Raw genomic sequence first — 20,854 nt, 5'->3', positions numbered from 1 at the left:
ATGTCCTCTTTAACTAAGTCAGGGACTTTCCTCCAATTTTTATAGTTCAAGGGAGCTGCACGACCATTACGGGCAATTGTGCCCAAATAATTAGCGAAATTTTTTTCATCGGCTCCATTAGGCTGTCCATGCTCATTCGCACCGTAAAATGGTATAATAACAAATAAGTCATCGATTTTGGACCAAATAAGTAGGAACACATTGTTGCCACACACACACCCAAAAAAATAATAATAATAAATAAGCCAACAACAACAACAACAACAACAACAACAACAACAACAACAACAAGAGGCTTCACTTGCATGCATTTCGTAGAACTTTCTACTCATTCAATGCCATCATTTAAATAAAGTCACCTTAATGGTATCAGGCCATTCTTTTTGGTGTCATGTTGTACCACATTTGCGCAACGTGTGGGGCCCCGAGTCTTCTTCGGTGGTCTTAACTCATTGCTTTCAGTAGTCCCCACGTCCTCTTCTTGTGAACCATGGGAACTATGGGACTGCGAATTTGAACCCTGAGAAAGTCCTCCATGCAATTCTAATTCCAAGTTTGCTGTTGCCCTACGTTTCATTATGTTCCTGCATAAAGCTAACAAACCTTTGTCGCCATGTTTATTCAAGCTGGCAGTTAAAATGAAATGTAGGCTGAAAATATATTCAAAAACATCAAAATTTGGAAAAGTAACACACTTGAGAACAATTACAATATGCAAGAAGGAAGTATAAATTTACTTAAGTATGATACTACCACAATTTTATTTGTTTTAGGACAATAACAATTTGACATATGTTAAAAAAAATAAAATAAATAACTAATATTATGTATACTCTTTTTACTTACCAAGTTATAAGAAAATGAGTAAGGGAGGGAGAGATGGAAAAAAAAATCATAATATTCCATAAGCACGAAGCCAAAAAAAAAATTGAAAATAAGAAAATGCAACATTATTTGCAACATTTAAGAAAAAATTATCATCATTCTAAGTATGTTATTCATCCAGAATATCTTCTTTGTCCGTGTTTGCTGATGAAGATTAAGAATAAAAAGATACATTGTATAATAATGTAAAAATAGTTATCTTATTTTTAAAATAATAAACAGAAAAGACAAGTTTGTTAATCTTATTCTTAAACAAGTTTTTAAAAAATCCAACAACAACAAATAATAAAACATCTATGAAGTGTCTAATTATTTTTTACTTATAATGACTTTCACGTAACAAATTACTACTCTAATATATATATATATATATATATATAGTGGTGTTCAATTGTTCCCTGGAGAGCAGAGAGTAGTATGCTCACTTTTAATCCTGACCTTAGAATCTAATCATGCGGTAATTAATTAATCAGTTTCCCTTTTATATTTAAGACAATTGCTTCTTTTTTTATTACCATTATATATTATTAATAGGAAATGACAAAACTAGACATGTGATTTTCTTTTTTACAAATTCCTTCCCATCCGAATTCTCAAAGCATACCAATTAAAAATAAAAAAAATAAATTATTTCCAATCCCTTCAACAATAGAAGGTTGAAACACAACCACATCTGAAATATAAAATAAAATAAAATAAAATATCCTATCCCTTTAACTTTAAATTGTCACAGTACATTCCACCTCCATCACCATCACCACCACCTCCGCCACCACCGCCACCTACCCTACCACCATCGACGGTGGTGGAGGTGGCAGCCATGGCGGGGTAGGTAGCGGTGGAGGTGGCGACAATGGAGGGGTAGGTGGTGGTTGCGGTGGAGGTAATGCCGTTGGAGGTGGTGGAGGTGGTCCATTCCCTTTCTCTTTCATATTTTTTATATTGGGTTACATGATTTAATGATTTTAATTGTCTTTGAATTCATTTTTATGCACACACATACAAATAAACATATTATGAGAGTACAACATTCCTTTATAATTGGATTATTCAGTAAATAGTTGTTTCACAAACATAAATTAATTACAAGGTTGAGAAGGGGACGATTGTGCCTTGATTAAAATAGAGTATTAAATTTTTTTCGTTTTAAGAAACTATTACTTATAGTAATTTCACAATTAATATTAATTAAAAGAATGATAATTTTGGCCCTACAAATGAAAGAAAAAAAAATCTTTATTTCCAATTTTTTTTTTTTTTTTTTAATTGGTATGCTTTGAGAATTCCCTGACTAAAAGGGGAGGAACGAAAGGAGGATTGGAAATTTCATTTTTTTTAATTTTTTCAGATGTGATTGCCTTTTATGTTTCAACCTTCTATCGTTGAAGGGATTGGAAATAATTAATTTTTTTTATTTTTAACTGGTATGCTTTGAGAATTCGGATAGGAAGGAATTCGTATAAAAGAAAATTCTAACCAATTTGACTTTTGTTTGTTTCCATTAAAAACATGTTTAGTTTTATCATTTCATATTATTAATATATAATGAGAATACTACTCTCTACTTATTAGGAAACAATTGAACGCTACTATATATATATCTCTCGAAAGGTACTCATTACTTAAATAATATTTGAAGATACCCATTATAAAAACCCACCAAAATAATTAATAAACATAAACGTTGTTTTGACGTTTATAAAATTAACATGTGTGAACAGTAATTATATAAGTAAATTTATATAATTGATAATGATAAACATAATCAAAATTAACAAATATATATATTTTCAAAATCTATTTATGTAGACAATAAATTATAAACATAAATAGATTTCATTCTTGCAGCAATATGAGCTAGAGTTGACACTTTTTAAGTCTATTAAGTCTATCTTACACGTATGCAAATCCAATACCGCCGAAGCCCAATGTATTCAACAAAGGAGAACGCGGAATCATCCATTGATTGAATCACATCTACTCCTTTGCACAGCTGGATCTCACCGGACAATTAGTAATGGTGATCGTTCAAGTTTCCAGAAATGAACAAGTTGTGGGCCTTACAAAGAAAGCCCAAATTAACGATGGCCAACTAATGGAAGATTACGTAATAGCTCTCATTAATTTTGGCCTCCAACTGGACACCAAAAAGTCTTCCCTGTATGTATGCATGTGTTGGTGGTTGGATGTTGGAAATCTAAGGTCATAAATTTCACGCGGTCATAAATTTCACCCAACTGTCCCCACTGGGTATGGTAGTGGGACGGAATTCGGACCGATTTAGCTAAACCTTATCCCGTCTTATTAAAAAATTCGTGGTGTTAATTTTGTTTTCATTTTAAGATGAGTTTATAATTAATATTATCCTCATCAGTATTTCAATAAATAAAGTATTAAATTGGTCTAGTGTATTCTGTTTAATTGGGAGTGTGATCGGTTTTGTCACTTTTATTATGTAAGAAGTAAATATTAATATATTATCGGATACTTCGTCTTAAAAATATTAAATATATAAATAAAAACAAAAATTTAAAGGTAATTGGGGTGGGATTAAGACAAGTTCATCACTAAATTCGTCCTTGCTTCAAGGAAGAAATTCAAAATAGAAGAGTTTCGGAAACTCTCTTTAAATTATTAACCGCCTAAAACCTAAAGTTGATCATAGAATAAATTTCTGACTTCCTCATAAATTTAGCTAAACTTGATTAAAGAATATACAAGATTAGAATTTGCCTAGAGTCCATAGTTTATCATGAACGAATTTTTATATAAAATTGTTGGAGAATTTATATATTATTCACCATTTATCACACAATAACATGACAATAGAATTAATCATCTAATAAAATGACAGTAGTAGATTGCATTTACAACATGATCACGAATTTATGATACATTTGACAAAGTTTATAATTTATACAACAATAAAAAGAATAATAGCATAATTTTAATAAGTAAAATGAATAACACATGAAAATAATTATATATTTAATAAAATATAAAAAATTGGCCCTTCAAGTTGAATGTCGTGTTAGTTGATACTTTCTTCTCGCGTGCGAATATTGACAGTTGTGTAGATTTTAAAATACAACCCGATATTTGTAGGTAATATCTTCTCCAGAAGTTCAAAGATAAATCGTGAGTCATGTGACCTCTCTACCTAAACTGTCATAACAAACCAGTCACGGGTCAAATATGTGCCAAGTAAGATCGTCAATTGGGGCAAGCTAAAGCAGAGATGAGAGGAGACAAGTCAGATCTATAGAATGTAAAACCCAAGTTCAACTTATCCAACTATGAGCCCAATCCTAATTACTTTATTAGATGGATTCTGACCCATGTTTGGTTTTAAAATGGCCGGTTTTCAAACTCTTATTTGATGAACTGAGGCCCAAGTTTGGATTACAACATCAGTCACACAAAAATGGTACCAGGGCCCAAAAATGGCAAAATCTGAATTACAGAATCACATATAGTAGGATTGGAAACAATAATGTGTGCAGAACACGAGAGCAGAAGTGTAACGCTCAGACTAATTGCTTGCATTTGTGCTTCAACCCTCCCCTCCTCTTTGAGGATGGAGAGATTACAAAATTTTGATTGTTTGACAATTTCTAACAACTATTTTTTAAAAAATCATGTTTTTAGAGAACTATCTATCATAGTGCTTTAAAAATAGGTTTTTTTTTTTTATTTTATGATTATTTAGATTTTCAAGCAGAGTTTTATAAAATAAAAATAAATAAATAAAAGGAAAAACAAGGACTAATTATCCATGCAATCTACAATAATTGTTTGCATAACACTATCCCTTTGCAATTTGGAGTATGGAACTGGTTTATTTACTTCTTCAACTGGACTTGGCCTCTGTTTTAGTAAGTTTAGAGGTTAATTATTGATAATCTATTCAATTCAAAAAATCTTGTATAGAATCCACATTGACCCAATACACAAAAATTAAAAATAAAATCTATAAACAATTTTATAAAATATTATTATTTCCTTTTATTTAAAAAGTGAATAATTTTTGTACTTAAAAAACTAATTATTTAGCAATTAATATTATATATGGAATAAAAAATTGATTGCTAATAAGAAAATTTTATTACAATGGTTAGATGTTACTGCTACATTGGTAAGATTTCTAAGCACTTATTGGACTTTTACAAAAAAAAAAAAAAAAAAAAAAAAAAAAAAAAAAAAAACCCTATGTTTTAAAGCAATTTCAAGTCACTTATTACACATAATTTTCTTATTTAAAAGGGAGATTACATTAGCATCAAGGCTGGATGGAGATCATTAGAATTGATGATTTTGTTTTGTGCCTTCATTATTAGTATTTTTTGACAAATTAAAAAGAGGAGAACTCAAACACGGGTACAACCGAGCTGAGCGCCATTACCTGAAGGCTCCCAACAACAGCATTAAAGTGATTGGGCCAGCACTGGAATTGGGCCTTTGGGCTTCGGTCATCTATTGACCATGTTCGATCCATGGCCCATTACGATAAATTGCGAATGCCAATCACTTCTCGTCTTAAAGCGAGCTCTCACGAAACCCTAGCGGCCAACTCCACGCCTCAACTCCGTCCTCGAAAAGAAAATGGTACTGAAGATTTTATGTCCAATTGTTTACCTCTCGCTTTTTTGAAAAGAATATAATGTTTTTGGGTATTTTCTCTTTTTTCACATCTTTTCGTTCTTAGATCTGATAGTTGTTGTTCGTTCTTAGATCTGATAGTTGTTCGTTCTGGTGTTTTCTCTCGGATATATTTTTTGGTTATGTTTATATAATTGCAATATGCTGTTTGGTAGTTAAAATTGGCTTTTGAATGTTATGATGAGAAATACTATAGTGCTCTGTTTGGCTGCAAAGAAAACGCAGGGAAAAAAAAAATAGACTTTGATGTTAGATACTTATGGGAACTTCCGTTGTTCTATTGAAAATCATTTCTTCACTATTTTTCAGAAACAAAACAGAATGATATGCTTTGTTTGATTGTGTAAAAGTTGTTACAAGAGAAAGAAATGAAAGCTGGGATTTTAGGTGACCTCCAACTAATGTCTAGATACAGAGATTAGTTTCTTTCCTATAGTCAGTCTCAACTGAACGGGACATGCATTTTGCAGTGTAAGTTAGAGATAGGTCGTCTATATGTAAAGTTTGTATAATAACATTACTTATTTAGTTTATTCTCTAATTAAAAGAGTGTTATTTCCCACATTTTTCCATATTTATTAATCTATGTTTTCTTAAGTATATGTTTATTAGTCTATGTTATATTTTGAGTGTTTGATTTTGTGATGTTATGTATCATGATATGATGTTGTGCAGAAAGTTAACACTGGGCATGTGTCCATGTTAGTGCAGTATATTTATATTCAGTTCGAATTTATACCTGTACACTTCTGATTTGAGAATAACCAATAATTTAATTTCTAGCTTATTTTAAATTTCCGATAGCTGTGTTCAGATGAAATTTCTCTTTTTTAATGGATGAATAAGTGGAGAGATGAAAAACGGAACTGTATTTGCATGGAATTTTTCTTTATGGTCTGGCTGTGTCCTGTAGTATTAAAAATGGTGGTGTAAAAGGACAATGCCTTGAATTGTGTAGTTGTTTGAACAATAGTATTGACTTCGTCTTATTGTTTATCACAGTTTAGGGAATTACATGTTTGTTAATGTTTTTCTATTAAAATGTGTTGACTAATTTCATCGAACTCGTACAATATTTTGCAACTTTTTAGCCTACTAATGTAGTACAAGGTGTCTCTCAAATTGAAACTTTTGTGTAATTGTCTCCTGGATTTAAGATTGCTAGTATTTCTAGGAGCTGAAAATGAAATGTCATTTTCAAGCATAAATAAACATCGAAATCATTCTCTGATAATATGGCACTTTTTTGTGATTCCTTCCAATTCTATTGCAGGTGGTGTAAAAGGACAATGCCTTGAATTGTGTAGTTGTTTGAACAATAGTATTGAATTCGTCTTATTGTTTATCATATTTTTGGGAATTACATGTTTGTTAATGTTTTTCTATTAAAATGTAATTTCATCGAACTCGTACAATAATTTGCAACTTTTTAGCCTACTACTGTAGTACAAGGTGTCTCTCAAACTGAAACTTTTGTGTAATTGTCTCCTGAATTTAAGATTGCAAGTATTTCTAGGAGCTGAAAATTAAATGTCATTTTCAAGCATAAAGAAACATTGAAATCATTCTCTGATAATATAGCACTTTTTCGTGATTCCTTCCAATTCTATTGCGGGTGGTGTAGAAGGACAATACCTTGAATTGTGTTATTGTTTGAACAAAAGTATTGAGTTCTTCTTATTGTTTATCACATTTTTGGGAATTACATGTTTGTTAATGTTTTTCTATTAAAATGTCGACTGATTTCATCGAACTCGTACAATATTCTGCAACTTTTTAGCCTACTACTATAGTACAAGGTGTCTCTCAAACTGAAACTTTTGTTTAAAATTGTTTTGTAATTGTCTCCTAACTTTGAGATTGCAAGTATTTCTAGGAGCCGAAAATGAAATGTCATTTTCAAGCATAAAGAAACATCAAAATCATGCTATGATAATATGGCACTTTTTGTGATTCCTTCCAAGTCTATTGCAGGTGAACGTTCCAAAGACAAAGAAGACTTACTGCAAGTCTAAGGAATGCCGGAAGCACACCCTGCACAAGGTGACACAGTACAAGAAGGGGAAGGATAGCTTGGCTGTGCAAGGCAAGCGCCGTTACGATCGGAAACAGTCAGGGTATGGTGGACAAACAAAACCGGTTTTCCACAAAAAGGTAAGAATCTATTTCTAGTGATTCTCTCATTTAAACGCCAAGGCACATCAATTGATTGAGCTGTTCTTGTTTCCTTGTAAACATAGTAAGTTGTAATAATATTACTACTATATATGTAGTGTGTAGATAATTTATTCCGAATTTTACAGCCTTGACTGCTTTTTCTGACTAGGCAAAAACCACCAAGAAGATTGTGCTGAGGCTTCAATGCCAGGGTTGCAAACATGTATCTCAGCACCCAATCAAGGTAGGCTTTTGAACTACTTCCAATGGGTCCTTGTTTTGCTTTCTTGTTTGTTTTTCTTTACAGACGTGTGATTGTTGCCACTGTTTTGTGCAGCGTTGCAAGCATTTCGAGATTGGCGGAGACAAGAAGGGGAAGGGGACCTCTCTTTTCTAGATGGCAATTTGTTGTCAGTTTCAGTTCTTGTCTTAATCCTGCACTTTGTTTTACCTTTTGGTTAAACTTTTATCGGTAGAGCTAAAGTGTGTGTACACTAGTCTCTGGTTTTAATTCATCAATTTTGTCGGTTCATGCTTGCTTCTAGCAGGAATTTCTGGATGCTTGTTTCAAGTTCTGGTCAGGATGCCATATTCTGTTTAAAATGTTTGCAGTATGTTTTTTTCTCTTTTTGGTGGGTATGCTCTAAAATGGTAAATAGGACAGGTGATATTGTTTTACGGTTGTGATATTGTTTTTCTGATATTGAGCTTGAAATTTGGGTCCATATCAAACAAGGACAGGTGATATTGGTTTTGGTATTAGTGTATCAGATTTTTTTGGTATTAAATCGGTGAAATTGTGTTTTTTTGGTACTGTAGCGGAGAAGTTAAAACAAGTTTTTGAATTTCTCAAAACAAAATTTTATTATTAAACATGGTTTCGATTTCTACCAAGCACTGAAGAATTATGTGCGTCTGAATAATAATCGAAGAATCATAATTGGAGGAGGGTTGCAGAGAAGCTAGTGGTGAATTGGATAACAAGGAAGCAGAGCAATGTTTAAGTAATTACATGGTTGTTGAAGTGAATGAAATATATTCTATTATTTGTAGGCTTGTAGATGTTGCAAAATAATAGAAAAACATTGCCAAATATATATATATTTTTGTTTGATGATGGTGTCACATGTTTAATTTTGGTCAAGGATGATAATCTTACAAAGAATGAGCTATATAAAGTATAAACTACCGGAATGTTGGAAGCATCTTATTAACAAAAATGAAGGGTTTTGATGATCTTTAGAGTTTTTAACTAAATGATTATATTTTTCAATTATATTATTGCCCTTTGGAATTGCATGTATTCTCTGGCAACAACAAAATTATCTGATCAACAAAAAATATAATAGCAAATTTTAGTGAACAAGACATAAAAAAAAAATAAATAAATAAAAATAAAAAAAATAAAAATAAAAATTATATATCTCATAAAATGTAAAAAATTGGCCTTTGGGTAGTACATATTATAAGATACAATCCAATACTTGTAGGTGATATCTTCTCCGGACACGTCTATAGCATCTACCTAAACGGTGATAACAAACCAGTCATGGCTTAAACACGTGGCAAGTAAGATCGTCAACTGGGGCAAGCTACAGATGAGAGGAGACAAGTCAGAACTATAGAATGTAAAACCCAAGCTCAACATGTCCAACTATGAGCCCAATCCTGATTTTTTTTAGATGGATTCTGGCCCATTTTGGTTTTTAAATGGCCGGTTTTCAACCTCTTATTTGTTGGACTCAGGCCCAAGTTTGGATTGACTCACATATATCGGGAATAATAGCGTGAGCGGAGCACACGAGAGCCAGAGTGTGATGCTTACACTTTTTGCCCAGACTTGGGGTCGAACCCCTTCCTCCTCTTTGAGGATGGAGAATTACAAAATTTTGATTCTTTGACAATTTCTGACAGTTACTTTTTGAGAATTCATGTTTTTAGAGAACGGTCTATTATAGTGTTTTGAAAACAGATTTTTCTGTTTTATGATTATTTAGATTTTCAGAGTGACGAACTAAGGAGACCCGTGTTTTATAAAATAAAAAATAAATAAAAAAAGGAAAAAAAAAAAGGGGACAAATTATCCATGCAATCTACAATAATTGTTTGCATAACACTATCCCTTTGCAATTTGGAGTATGGAACTGGTTTATTTACTTCTTCAACTAGACTTGGGCCACTTGGTCTCGGTTTTAGTAAGTTTAGAGGTTAATTATTGAATAATAACAGTACAAAATTAAATTATAATTAATCTAATCTATTCAATTCAACAAATCTTGTATAGAATCCACATTGACCTTAATACACAAAAATTAAAAATAAAATCTGTAAAGAATTTTATTAAATATTATTATTTCCTTTTGTTAAAAAAGCAAATAATTTTTGTACTTAAAAAACTAATTATTTAGCAATTAATATTATAAATGAAATAAAAAATTGATTGCTAATAAGAAATTTTTTTTATAATGGTAAGATGTTACTGCTAAATTGGTAAGATTTCTAAGTACTTATTGGACTTTTAAAGAAAAATGGACCCTTTCAATAAACTATGGTTTAAAGCAATTTCAAGTCATTTATTACACATAATTTTCTTATTTAAAAGATGGATTACATAAGCATCAAATGCGGTTACGCGGATATGCTCTGGAGGCTAAGCATCAAGGCTTGATGGAGAGATCATCAGAATTGATGATTTTGTTTTGTATCTTTATTTATTTATATATTTCTTAACAAATTAGAAGGAAATGACACGAGCACAGTCGCTCAAAGGAGTTGAGCATATTACCAACTGAGTCACTAGATAATATCCTTATTTTGTGCGTTTAGACTTCCTCCAAGTTGTTGCAAGTGGGCCTTTTGAAAATTAATTGTCTCAAGTTATGGTCATGGGCTGCAGAAGTAGAACAATGCTGACCAAAGAACAAACACAAATAAAACTTCTATAATTTGTTGTCCCCTTTTCTAATATTTTTCTTGTCTCTTTGAGTTTTCATTTTTCAATAATTGAAGATGCAAATGAATAAATTGAATCTCAATTATTTGTGAAAACATATTGATACTAAATTATTCATCAAACTTAGTTTACCAGTGTCTTTTTGATTTCGAATCTTAAATTCCAAGTTTCATATCAATATTTTAAGACTGATAGAGAGAAGAAAGCTATTCATATTATGCTTTGGAAACCTTAAGCCCAAACAATTGTTCGCACAAAACTTATTTCTAATGTGCATTTTTTTTTAGTAAATAATTTATTTTAATTTTTTTTATGTACCTATAATATTTAAAATTTGTTCCCCTGAAATTACAGAAAAATTTTACTATTATCCCCACAATATATATATATATATATATATATATATATATATATATATATATATATTTATATTTTGTTAAAAACCGCCCCCACTCCTACGTGATTGTATGATGTACAAAAAAATAAATATACGAGTAAGAAGTTCAAAATTAATAGTTTTGGAAATCTTAAATCACTATTAAAACAATCATAAGACAAGCATATAAAAAATAAAAATAAAAATAAAAAGAAGAAAAAGAAAACCAAGTTTGGATAAAATTGGAATTTTCACATGCAGCAGCATTCTGTATTTCTTAGGTAGGTGCACGATAGTTTCTACATAAAAGGAGCGAAAGAGAGGGTTTGAACTTGAACCCCACTGCCATCGTGAGAGTAGGGCGTGCCTTAGAGGCTTTACCAAACATGACTTTAATTATTGCTTGACTTTTCAAAAACAACAAATGGAAAAAAATAAAAGTAAAAATAAATAAATGAAAAGCTAGACCAGGTGTCCATAGGATATAAGAGCTTTCATATATATATATATATATATATATATATATATATTGCCTTCCATGGAATATAAAAGCTTCATATTGTATTTTAATGAAGAGAGACGAATAGCAATATAAATCAGTTGAATCGATTAATTTAGAAAAATGTATAATAGTAAAAGAGTTACGAACCAACTGTTAAATCATGATTTCAAGTATTGCATTATCCTTTGACTTTTGCCATGGTAATATAGATTTGACATGTATTAAAAAATAATAAAAATAAATCCAAAATAAGTAACTTTACCTTTAAGGTCAATCAAATGACTCTTCAATTCAGACCAAAATTTTATCCATTACAATTTTTATTTTTATTTTTATGATATCTAAATTCTATTCATTATAAAAATAAAAATAAAAATTATACCATATTTTATAATGCAATTTCAGCATAATTTTTTTATTCTATTTCTTCACAAATTAAAAAGAAGAGAGAGTGTCGAACACAAACACTTTGTACCAAATTGACAATTAGCATTAGGTAATGCACAAAGAATATCCCCAATTCACTTTGATGGAAGTGGCATGAATGCAATTTACAAAAATCAATTAAAAGGTAGTCACGGAGTACATTAAAAGCGCTTTGAATGAGAGTGGAATAAGCATTATCATCATCATCTCCAACTGTACTTTCTTTTTAATATCAAACATTCACAACTGTCATGATGCTGGTGAAGTACCACATAACTTAAAATGTGGTCAGGATTTTTTTTGGTGCCAAAATCCTATGCTCTCGTCATACTTATTCTTGTGTGCGCCCAATTTTGTTCCAATTTATAATAATGAGGACCATCATGTTAATTCTTTTTCTGTCCCAAAAATAAAAATAAAAATAAAAAATAATAATAAGTAGTTTTGGACTCTCCGTCACAAGTAATTTTTGTGATTAGATTTAAAGACGGTACAAAATTAGGTGCTCTATTAGCTGGGTGTAATGGGTGTGCATTTATCTATTTATTCAAAATTTAAACTATGCATATTGCTACATATTGATCCATTTATACTCATTCATATTTTTTCATCCAGTAATTCTCATCCTACTAAGTAGGCTTGGGCCATTAAGGCCATTGCCTATGGCCCCAGATGAAGTTCAATTTTGATAATCAGAGTCCATGTAAAAAAGATCCTATTAGATTCTTCAAGTTGAACCCACGGCAAGTTTTCTTATCATATATACTAGTAATATATAGATAGGTTTAATTATATATATATATACACTGTAACACTCCGTATACATTATTGCTCTTAAAAGTCCTCTCTTAATTTTATAACATTTCGTGTATAACTCGTCTTCTATAAAATAAAGCTATTTAAAAAAATAAAAAATAAATTGTTTATCACATTTCTTCATTTGTACACATTTCTCCGTAATTTTAAATATTATTTTGAGGCGGCAAATGTTTTTCTTCAATTCAATATGTACATTGAGATTGTTCCTTAAATAAATAAAACTTTCACCTCTCTCTAACCCCCTTCGTCTTCTTCACTCCGTGCCTCCCTGCTTCCTTCCATGAGAGTGGGGAGATGATGGTTGTCTCTCACGACTGTAATAAATTTAACGTATTTCAATAAATGTGTTCCGTGGGTGTTTTTTTACGCCGTTTTTGTTTTGTTCAGCTAAATTTGTTTATGTTGAGTTCGTTTTCGAATCACATGGGGCGGGTTTGTTGTTTTCTCCGACTAGATCTCCAGGTCAAGGTCGGTTTAGGTTTTCTCGCGCCTAAATTTGATCTTTTTCTGCTTGACTAGATCTTGCGCAGGGTTTCTTTTGTGTCGGAGCGACTTGTGATTGTAACTTTGGAATTATTGCTTTGATGATGGCTTCACCTTTGGGTCACTCCAATTTGCTGCGTTTCTCCCATGGTGATTCAGTTGCAGAGTTTTAGGCTCTGTTTTTTCCACAGATCTGGAACATGTTCTTCATTTTATTGCTTTACTTCATGATTTGTACACAGATCTGGAACATGTTCTTCATTTTATTGTTTTGCTTCATGATTTGTATGTCTTTTCTAACTTCTATATTAACGATGGGTTAACCTTTGTGCCTTTGAAATAATATATGATATTGTTTTCATGCTTAAAAAATAAATAAAACTTTCAAGGAGTGGAGAAAGAAAAAATTCAATAAGACTAAACCCTACAAATTGTTCAAATTTACAAGTCATCATGATTCTTAATTCTTAATAGGAATAAAGATTGTTTAAGAAGTTACCAAATATTCTTACCTCAATTTAGCATCATCAACACACACAGAAATTATAAACCAGTTAATAAATTATTAATTATCATCATCTTTATTACCATAATCCTATATGAATGAATTTGACAAACAAATTCTTTAATTCTAATTTTTTTACATGCTATTTCATCTATAATAATTACCCTCCCACATAGCCTTTTCTTCAATTTCTGTTAGCAGTGACTATCTAATAGTATTTCTTTCATTCTTTTACAGGTCATGATTTTACAATTACACAATTGTTTGTTTTCATAATGTTTCTCGACCTTTCTTAGGTGTACTTGGCAACCAAAATATTGGAACATTTTGATACCTAATTAAAAAGTATTAGAGATTTTCATTTTTCCTTCCAACCCATATCATGTTTTATGACTTTCTTAGAATTTCAATTATATAATTATGATATTGGCAGCATAAAATTTGTGATAAGAATAAAATTTGTCACACACTTATCATAAGAATGAAATCTTTTTCACATGTCTATAAAAATGAACTAGGTAAACAAACTTATTCTATTTTTTTTTTTATTTAAAAAATATATATATATATAAACTCATTGATTCTATCCTCCAAATGTTTTCATAAATTGAAATATGCGTGGAAATTAAAGGTAAATTTTAATAACGTTTTGTTAAAATTTGGACCACATTTATTTATCTTCTAAATATCTACAGGATTGGTGTGTGTCGCTGAGAGATATGGGTTCTCGCGATATGGGTTTGGTTTCACTATTTATCTTCTAAATATCTACAGGATTGGTGTGTCTCGATGAGAGATATGGGTTTGGTTTCACAAGAGAATGGAGAGGATGTGATCGATGTTCAAATATTTTTTCACAAATTGAACACTCTAAACAACATGGCTCTGATGTAAAACGATTGTGTGTCATTTTGAAAAATTAGTAATGGGAAATATATTGTCACATATTTTATATTTTATTGTTTTTGAAATAATTAATATAGTCAATCTATCACATTTTACTTTATTTTGTGAATATTTATGGTATTGCTGATGGTAATAATAAAATATGTGCCATTTTAATGAATTAATTTTAGAGTTTAATTTTGTTAATAATCACGCTCCTTTTATAAGAACTCAATAATGATTGAGAAATTTTTAAATAAACGCTTCACATGGCATTGTAATTATGTTTGCAATATTGATTATAATTACGGTTACGGTGTAATAAATTCGGACAATAAACTAACTGATACTGTATATATCCAACTTAAAAAAAAAAATACATATTAACTAATAGATCGCGGATTCAGACCATACCACCAACCATTCAATTAACTTAAAGCGTACCCCACCCTACTGGCAAGAACTCGCGATAATGATAGAAAAATTTCCAAGTAAATGTTTACCTAAGGAGATTAATTCCATTCAAATTCTTATGTTTGACCAAAAAAAACAAAAAAAACTTAAGTCGCAAGTTATATTTCATCACTATCCCATGTTGGATGAACCCTCGGACTATTAGTATTACTTTTCTTGTAGATGTCTAATCTCATCAAATTACACTATAAAATTTATCATGATCAATTTTAAACTCATTTCATCCACGCAAAACCCATCATATGCCTACGTGTCCGCCATAAAATGAGGGAGCAGGGAATACACCAAATGGCGAGGAGTAGAGGATCTGCATGCCTTCAATTGGAAGTTTGTGCGCTTTTCATCTTCAGCTTAACCAATGACAAAGCGTTACCAAGTGGGCCCACTGACCCGCCTAACTGAAAAAAGCAACGCAAAGCCCAGGTAAAGAGAATATGCTTTGCTCTTCTCTGCCAATATCCTTTTACACCACATTGATCAATCTATATATACATATATATATACACATATATACATATATTTACACACACACACTCTTTCTGTATCTATTGATACAAACACATATAGTCTCTGTTGGTGATTTTTTTTTTTGGAGATTAGAGACTATGGAGCTTGTTCAGGAACTCCTCATGACTGCTGTTTTTGCAGTTATTTTCTCTTTTCTTGTTGCTAAGCTCGTTTCAATGGCGGTGACTGGTGATGATCGATGCGATTCAACTAAGAATGTTGATTTCGAAACAGTCGTGGAGGAAATGAAATTCGATGGAGGATTGAGAGTTCAGAGTCATGAAACTAGTAAAAGAAGTGTTCAATTTGTGGAACAAGTTCTCGGAAAGGTCGACCAAATTGAAGGTGAAAGATCAGTGCAGGTTCATGAAGAAAGCCCGGAGGTATCGCTTCGCGAGGAGATACGCGATGCTGCTGATCGGATCGAGGTGGAGGGGAGTACGGGAGAGGTACCGGAGGTTGTCGGATCGCCAGAGAAGTCATCGGTAGGTTTTGATAAGGAGGAGGCGGTGGCGGTGGCGGTGGCGGAGGTTGTCACGTCATCGGAAGGGGATAGAGAGGAGGCGGTGGCGGTGGCAGTGGCAGTGGAGGAGGTTGTCGGTGCGTTTGGATATGGAGGAGTTAAGGAAGATGCTGCAGGTACTGGTACGGATGGATTGGCTGTTGAAGAAAGGAGTGGAAGTACAAAGGATGATGAAGTTGTTGGTTTTAGGGAAGAAGAGAATATGGTGAGTAGTTTGGTTGTTGAAGAGAAGACGGTGGGTAGTTTGGTTGTTGAAGAAAAGATTGGTGAGAATGATAGGGATGATGATGGTACTGGTGTGGAATCGGTGAGTGAGAAGATTAGGGGTGTGGGAAGCGGAGAGAATTATCAGGGGAGTGGAATTGGAGGGGAATTGAAAGAGGGGAGTGGAATTGTTGAGGAAGAATTGGTTAGTGATGAGGATGATTGGGAGGGAATTGAAAGGAGTGAGTTGGATAAGGATTTTGCTGCAGCTGCAAATTATGTTGGTTATGGGGGAAAGGATAATCGGTTGGGGAATTTGGGCAGTGATGTGCAGATGCAGTTGTATGGGCTTCAAAAGGTTGCCATGGAAGGACCTTGCTACGAGCCTCAACCCATGGCACTGAAGGTCTCTGCCCGTGCCAAATGGTAACTTCCTTCTACATTTTACTGTTTCTTATGTAATGAATGAAATTCTCTGCTAAATTTCGTTATCTATTTATGTTTGTTGAATTGCGTGAACCAATTATAGTTAAGGTGTGAGCTTAAAACAGATAGTAAGGAGAAGTAGAAAGCAATTTATTTGTTATTACGTGAAAAGGGAAAGAATATTAAAACCTATTAAGAACCCATCAATTATGTTGCCAATAGAAGAAGGCTGGAGCTAATTATACCATATGAAGTATGAACTTGAAGCTTTACACATTTAGGAATAAATAAAAAGTAAAGGAACAAAAAGAAAACCTATAGTGACAGAACATACTTATATGATGTAACGAAGGCAGTTATAGCAATGAGTCAAATTCATATATGAAATTCGGAGTGGTGATAGACAGCTTATGGATCAAAATCCTTTCCAGGGGTATCCCGCTGTACCCTGGTGCAAATCCAACGGTGCCACATCACTCAATTATCAAAACAATGTACATCACTTGGAATGGTGAGTTTAAATTGGTGAACTTTCAAAGTAAATGTGGTGATGCTACACCATAGGATACCCCCAGAAAAGAGTGTATTAGAGAGGAATTTGATCCAACAGCTTATATGGCTTTCACCAGAAAAATTCATGGAACTTAGACAGGTGGACTGAATGTACAGAACACCTTAGGACCTCCCTTGAACACAAATAATAGCTTGATTGCTAGTCAAAATAACAGGGTTGACAGCTGCTATATGTGAGTGATTGGAGGGCACTGATTACATTGTGCAAGGAATGCATGGCAAAGTCTGGGGAACATGAGCTCGGAGGTTGCGATGGAGCAGTATATTACCCTTCTTTCTGATAGAGTTCCAGGATGGATGGAAGGTGGCGATTCAGCTGTAAGTTTTTTTTTTTTTTTTTTAAAGCATATAAAGGGGTTCTGTTTTTCTAGCCGCCGTACACGTAGAATGTGTGACTAATAGATTTTGGATGTAATTCTTTTACCAGGGAGATGGTAAGCAAGGCTCTTTAGAATCAGGAATACATTGTGCTCCAGATTCCAGTATGGCCACATTCCTAAACAAGGGACCAAATTCTAAGAAAGAAAGGTCTGTCAGGTACACTTTTATTTTTTTCATTTTTGCTTTTCTGCTTATTTTATTATTTTGTAGGGTTATTTTTATTCATCTATTTTCTTGTTGTTACCTTCCCACCTTTGCAGTGAAGTGGAACTGAAGACTGAAACTGGTGGAGGTGAGGGGATCGTGGCTTCAAACATAGTGAACAAGGTATAATCGTGCTGCAACTTCTTTCATGGTGTTTTGTTTTCTTTTTGTACTCTTAAGCAAATGAGGTTGCAAAATTTTGGTAAATGTAGTTATTTGTTTTCTCAACATAAGAATTGAATTATACCAATCTCAAGGTTCTGCATTAATGCAGTCAAATAAACTCAACAAAAGCCTTGATATGTTTATGATTTTTTAAACATGATTGATGCTTCAAAGTGCATACAGCTAATTCAGTTGAAATAGATAGAGGACTTTTGGATTCTTATGTTCTTATTTAGGTCGTGATATTTGGTATTCCATTGGCTATTTATTAGCTATATCTCAAGCCTTTGAGTATGCTTTAGAACTGACTTATTCCCGAATGGCAATTTGGGGATATCAACAACTATTGGACTTAAAGATAGGACATGTCATTTCTGGGCCAAACAGGAGTTGGGTATTACTGCCACAACGCCATCCCTAAAATTTCGCCCAAGTCATACTTGTGGCTATTCTGTTTGTTTCCAAGCATATTATATCTGCTTTGCACCAATATCCATTTTCATTCACGATGTGTTACTGTTGTTGTCAATGTCTTGTCTTCGTTATGACAAGAAACGATATTGTCGTCTTTTTATTGTGAGAAAAAGGAATATTGTAATTGCCCCATATATCATAACCAACCTACGTGATTCATCGAGGTCCAATGTAGTGGAATACATTCTCAATAAATGATTATTTATTATTTTCTTTCCATAATCATTACTTTTTTCTTTTTGTTTCGAAGTTATTTTCTTTTTCTTTGAAAATAAATAATATCCTTTTAGCCGCTATCCAATTTTTGTCATAATGTTGGAGAGGATCCTCTCGCTCTCTATCCTTGGCTTTCTTTTAGATCATAATTCCTAACTAACTGATTTTCCCAAAGAAAGATTATCCACCTAATCTAAATTATGTAGATAAATTAATATTATTAGTAGGATATTAGTAATACTTGAAATGTCAGGTAAAAAACGTAATACTTGGAATTGAAGAGCGGGCAGATTGTAAATCGTAAGCTCGTAGCTTGTCTCAAAACCAAGGTCACTTTCGGTTATACACCATCATTGGGTCTTATTGGTGTTTTATGACTTTATCCACTCTTACAATCTCTTTTGAAATGGAAGATCTTGCTAAGAACAATGATTTGATACTTATTGAAGAAATCAAGTAGTTGTTTTACTTACGTGCTAATCCGTTGCCTTTTATTTTTTCAATTTCTAAATTCTTATAAAAAAATTACAATTTCTACGTTCCTTTTTGACAAGCTATTGTATCAGACATTCAATCTTCCATGAGTTCAAGAAGGAAAGTGGTATTTAGTCAACCAGTTGAATTGAGGATAGGTTGTTATACATTTGAATATGACCTTTGAATCTTAGCCATGTGAAAACAATTGGCTTCCTCAGAGAATTCATTCCACTGAAGCAGACATGAGATAATTTGATAAATAAACTAGAAAAATAGTGATTCAATTGTTTGGTTTGAAAAGTTGAGTTTTTTTTGTTCTTTCCACGATTCCATCTTGATCTTCTCAAAGAAGATGTCAATAATTGATTTTACATGTGCTTTTATTGGAGGCTTAGTTGTGTCATACATAGCTTTGCAATAAATGGAATGAACAATATTCTGGTCAAGGAACTTGTGGATGACTATTTTAATCAAGAATTTAGCTTTTGGTATGAGAACAGTTCCAATTGGGACAGAGGTTCTGTATTCCAATGCCCTGCTTCTAATTGATGGCGATGATGCAATTAGTAGCATATGAAGTGTTATTTACTGAAATGCATTACGTTGATCTTTGTGCTTGGATGCATTCTCTGCAAGTTTTTTCAATGTTTTTGATAGATCTTTTATTTAAAATCGGTCTCACAAATTCTATTGTTACCTTCAAAATTCTATAATACTTTCCAAGTTCTCAACCAGAATGCTGCATCAGCATGCACAAAAAGCTAAGCCGAAATTTTAGAATGTTAATTTTATGCTCATATAATAGTCCTGCACTTTGTCAATTATTATCTTTTGGGGTCTTATTGCCTCTATAGTTGTATAGATTAATTCAAGAAACTTTATTATCTGTACTTTGGGATGTATCCGCCGAGCGCTGCAACTTGTAGCTTAAGTCAAAAAGGCTTCACCCATCCAACAATGATCCATTTTTGTTTGTTTTATTGACCAAGTCATGTTTAGCATTATCCAACCACATAAGCTTTTGTGTGTATCAACTTGTTTGCTTTTGCTATTTCAGGACAAAGAATGACAAGCAATGGTCTGCTGATTGATTTACGGAGTCAAATGGGGGCATTATTCTGGGTTTGCTTTATATATTATATAATACAGGACTAATTCCTGCTGTGAAGTCTAGTAGTGTGTGCTTCAAGAATGGGAGGTTCTTGATCTGCTGTTTATTATGATATAATTTATTTGCTCCTAATTTATGTTCATATTACATGTCTATGGCAACGGTTATGAATCTAGCTGAATATATTTACCTGCGTCCCCAATATTCATCATCTTAATGGGAATTATATTTATAAGATTGTACATTATATGTGCTGGATGGTGGTTTCTGGTTAGTTTTTTATTGTACCTATTCTTTTGCTGGTTTTGCCTGGGTGACCACTGAGGTGCACATGGTTCGGTTTGGACCGGATTAAAAGTATTTTGGGATCAAATCATTTATAACGGTCTAATATTTTTGAAACCAGATCGAACTACAATGTTCATGGAACCAAACCAAACCAAACCGCTCGGTTTGTCAGTTTCAGTTG

General features: G+C 32.5%; 3 protein-coding genes across 9 annotated transcripts; 2 read left to right on the top strand and 1 right to left on the bottom strand.

Annotated features, from left to right (window-relative positions):
* Positions 1–355: 355 nt before the first annotated feature.
* LOC132277623 (protein TRACHEARY ELEMENT DIFFERENTIATION-RELATED 7-like) lies at positions 356–1,817 on the bottom strand. Its single transcript, XM_059779463.1, has 2 exons — positions 1,672–1,817; positions 356–650 (listed from the first exon to the last, which is right to left on the bottom strand). The coding sequence occupies exons 1-2, from the start codon at positions 1,815–1,817 to the stop codon at positions 356–358; spliced, it is 441 nt and encodes a 146-aa protein (XP_059635446.1).
* A 3,581-nt stretch (positions 1,818–5,398) lies between these two features.
* LOC132278870 (large ribosomal subunit protein eL42) lies at positions 5,399–8,327 on the top strand. The gene is made up of 4 exons (XM_059780765.1): positions 5,399–5,490; positions 7,519–7,698; positions 7,871–7,945; positions 8,039–8,327. The coding sequence occupies exons 1-4, from the start codon at positions 5,488–5,490 to the stop codon at positions 8,096–8,098; spliced, it is 318 nt and encodes a 105-aa protein (XP_059636748.1). The 5' UTR covers positions 5,399–5,487; the 3' UTR covers positions 8,099–8,327.
* Positions 8,328–15,558: 7,231 nt separating this feature from the next.
* On the top strand, positions 15,559–20,632 carry LOC132278700 (acyl-CoA-binding domain-containing protein 3-like). Of its 7 annotated transcripts, XM_059780554.1 has the most exons (6): positions 15,572–16,140; positions 16,192–16,784; positions 17,567–17,675; positions 17,785–17,894; positions 17,999–18,065; positions 20,332–20,632. In XM_059780554.1, exons 1-6 carry the CDS (start codon positions 15,730–15,732, stop codon positions 20,341–20,343), a joined length of 1,302 nt encoding a protein of 433 aa, XP_059636537.1. In that variant the 5' UTR covers positions 15,572–15,729; the 3' UTR covers positions 20,344–20,632. The 7 variants fall into 7 exon arrangements, 5 of the variants coding, with proteins under 5 accessions (XP_059636536.1, XP_059636533.1, XP_059636535.1 ...); XM_059780553.1 differs by having other exon boundaries at positions 15,568–16,784; positions 17,567–17,679; positions 17,789–17,885; XM_059780550.1 differs by having other exon boundaries at positions 15,569–16,784; positions 17,567–17,679; positions 17,789–17,894.
* The last annotated feature ends 222 nt before the right edge of the window (positions 20,633–20,854 follow it).

This window comes from Cornus florida, unplaced genomic scaffold (assembly GCF_030987335.1).
Source record: "Cornus florida cultivar Cherokee Brave unplaced genomic scaffold, ASM3098733v1 CherokeeBrave_3.0.0_Hap2_Chr10, whole genome shotgun sequence".
NCBI lineage: Eukaryota > Viridiplantae > Streptophyta > Magnoliopsida > Cornales > Cornaceae > Cornus > Cornus florida.
The sequence above is the reverse complement of the archived record's forward strand: the minus strand, read 5'-3'. Positions and strand labels throughout refer to the sequence as shown.